At 40.9% G+C, this 2,611-nt stretch overlaps 1 protein-coding gene across 1 annotated transcript; it reads left to right on the top strand.

Moving 5' to 3' along the window:
- Window positions 1-219: 219 nt before the first annotated feature.
- LOC128194449 (uncharacterized) lies at window positions 220-1,759 on the top strand. Its single transcript, XM_052870064.1, has 4 exons — window positions 220-476; window positions 560-682; window positions 768-1,096; window positions 1,723-1,759. The coding sequence occupies exons 1-4, from the start codon at window positions 315-317 to the stop codon at window positions 1,757-1,759; spliced, it is 651 nt and encodes a 216-aa protein (XP_052726024.1). The 5' UTR covers window positions 220-314.
- Window positions 1,760-2,611: the final 852 nt, after the last annotated feature.

The raw sequence follows: 2,611 nt of genomic DNA, 5'->3' as shown, positions 1-2,611 counted from the left end.
ATTGGGTAAGTGGGACGACTGTAGTAGTGGTTTTATAGTTGGGAATAAAGTTTTGAATATAAATGAAAATGATATTTATTTAGGGTTGGGACTGAGTACAGATGGTGCAAACATTAACTTAAAGGAAGAGGTGGGCAATAGTGAATGTGTGAAATACATAGGCAAAGGAACAAAGGAATTGAATTCAATATACAAAATTCTAATGCGAAAACAAAAAGAAGAAGATTCCTTGTTCTCATTTTTGTAGCCTTTACCTCCTGGTAGGGATAAGTGAGATTTTATTTCCAAAACGTAGCGGGAAAGTGTTTCCCGTAATGTTTAATGTTGTTGACAACTTAAGTGCTTTGGGTAGTTATTGTTGGGGTAGTCTAGTTTATCGTTTTCTGTTACATAGTTTGTGCAAAGCTTCAAAAGGCTTGAAGAAAGGCAAAGGTATTTCAAACGTTTACGTCAACGGTTGTGTGTACATGCTGCAGGTAATTAATAGTATTTGATGTACTTACTTAAATTGTTATTTGAATTAAGTTTGTTACAAGTTAAGATGATTTATTTGTCTTAGGTATGGTTTTTTGAGCTGTTTGTTCCACCAAAAGGTCCTATTGATAAATTTCCACGAATATTGCATTGGATGAATATAAGTGTTGGAGACAAGTTCGTTAAACGGTGTATGGAGACAGGTTTGGTAAGTTGTTTGTTATCGAAAGTTTTGTTATGTTTTCATATATTGACCAAAGTTGTGTAATCTGTAATGTGTTGTTAAATTTCAGGTTGTTGACGATGTTTATGGTGGTCCTTCAACGAAGGATAAGGAGGAAAACAGACCAACACCTAAAAGAAAGGATGCTAAAGCAAGAGGAAAGAAGGAACAAAAAAGAATTCGCAGAGAAACTTTTATGCGTGCCTTAGATGAACAAGAATTTCTAATTGAAGAACTTAAAAGGAGGGTTGCAACTTTGGAGGCACAATTGGCTGAAGAGAAGGCAAGAAGGCAAAATAAAGATGACGTTGGACAAAGTGTGCCTCGTACAGAACCATCTGTGAACACTGGTTTTGTATCCCCTACTGACATTGACAGAAATGAACAACCTTTGAAGACGTATGTTAGGGTTGGATCACGAAGGCGTTACAAGGGAAGAGCACTTAGGACTCCATACACCGGGACCGTAGTGCTTAGAATAAAAAATGAGTGATCTGTGTATTTAGTTGATTGAAAATGTTATTTGGAAAGTAATGAAAATTGTAATCATTGTAAATAGATTAAGAAAACAATGTTCAATGTATCCGATTTGGTTCAATGAAATAAAATTTGAGTTTTGGTTTGAATTGGTCTCATATTTTATCTATTCAATACCATTGTTATTATCAGTTGAGGGTTTATCGATTTCAGAATGTCGTCATTTTTTTTGTCTCCTAAGTTGCAGGCTTGTTTGTAACATGTTGGTGTTTGAGTGGTCATTTTGAGTAACATGTGATGTGATGTGAGTCCAAGGAGGGTGGGGAGACCCCTCATGAGTTGGAGGACCAAGGTGTGCAAGGAATGAGTGAGACTGCTGAAAAAAGAGGCTGGTAATCGTTTACAGGCCCCCTGTAAACGATTACCCGAGAGAAATTGCCAATTTGTACAGAAAGTCCAACACAGGTACTCAGTCAGATGAACACAGGTCACCATTGGAAAAAAAAGTGACTTTTAGGCACTTCTACAACTGTCTGAGGCTTGTGCAGGTGTTCCAGTGGTGGGATAGGGTGCATGGTGATGTGATGTGAGGCAAAGGAGGGTGGGGAGACCCCTCATGAGTTGGAGGAGAGAGGTGTGCAAGGAATGAGTAAGACTGCTAAAAAAAGGCTCTGGTAATCGTTTACAGGATCCCTGTAAACGATTACCCGACAGAAATTGCCAATTTGTACAGAAAGTCCAACACAGGTACTCAGTCAGATGAACACAGGTCACCATTGGACAAAAAACTGACTTTTATGCTAATCTGCACCTGTCTGAGGCTTGTGCAGGTGTTCCAGTGGTGGGAGAGGGTGCATGGTGATGTGATGTGAGGCCAAGGAGGGTGGGGAGACCCCTCATGAGTTGGAGGAGCAAGCTGTGCAAGGAATGAGTGAGACTGCTGAAAAAAGGCTCTGGTAATCCTTTACAGCACCCCTGTAAACGATTACCCGGTAAAAATTGCCAATTTGTACAGAAAGTCCAACACAGGTACTCAGTCAGGTGAACACAGGTCACCATTGGAAAAAAAACTGACTTTTATGGTAATGTGCACCTGTCTGAGGCTTGTGCAGGTGTTCCAGTGGTGGGAGAGGGTGGCTGGTGATGTGATTTGAGTCCAAGGAGGGTGGGGAGACCCCTCATGAGTTGGTGGAGCAACCTGTGCAAGGAATGAGTGAGAGTGTTCAAAAAGGGCTTTGGTAATCGTTTACAGGGCCCCTGTAAACGATGACCCGAGAGAAATTGCCAATTTGTACAGAAAGTCCAACACAGGTACTCAGTCAGATGAACACAGGTCACCATTGGCAAAAAAAGTGACTTTTAGGCACTTCTGCACCTGTCTGAGGCTGGTGCAGGTGTTCCAATGGTGGGAGAGGGTGGCTGGTGATGTGATGTGAG

Source organism: Vigna angularis, chromosome 10, assembly GCF_016808095.1.
Source record: "Vigna angularis cultivar LongXiaoDou No.4 chromosome 10, ASM1680809v1, whole genome shotgun sequence".
Taxonomy (NCBI): Eukaryota; Viridiplantae; Streptophyta; class Magnoliopsida; order Fabales; family Fabaceae; genus Vigna; species Vigna angularis.
Note: the sequence above shows the minus strand (reverse complement) of the source record. Positions and strands in the feature narration are given on the sequence as shown.

What these genes read in the sequence shown, in the direction of transcription:
- LOC128194449 (XM_052870064.1), top strand. Translation starts at nt 315, where the DNA reads ATGTTTAATGTTGTTGACAACTTAAGTGCTTTGGGTAGTTATTGTTGG. An exon ending in GGTGTATGGAGACAGGTTTG is followed by an intron (nt 683 to 767) that starts GTAAGTTGTTTG and finishes GTTAAATTTCAG; the next exon opens with GTTGTTGACGATGTTTATGG. An exon ending in AATGAACAACCTTTGAAGAC is followed by an intron (nt 1,097 to 1,722) that starts GTATGTTAGGGT and finishes AGGCTTGTGCAG; the next exon opens with GTGTTCCAGTGGTGGGATAG.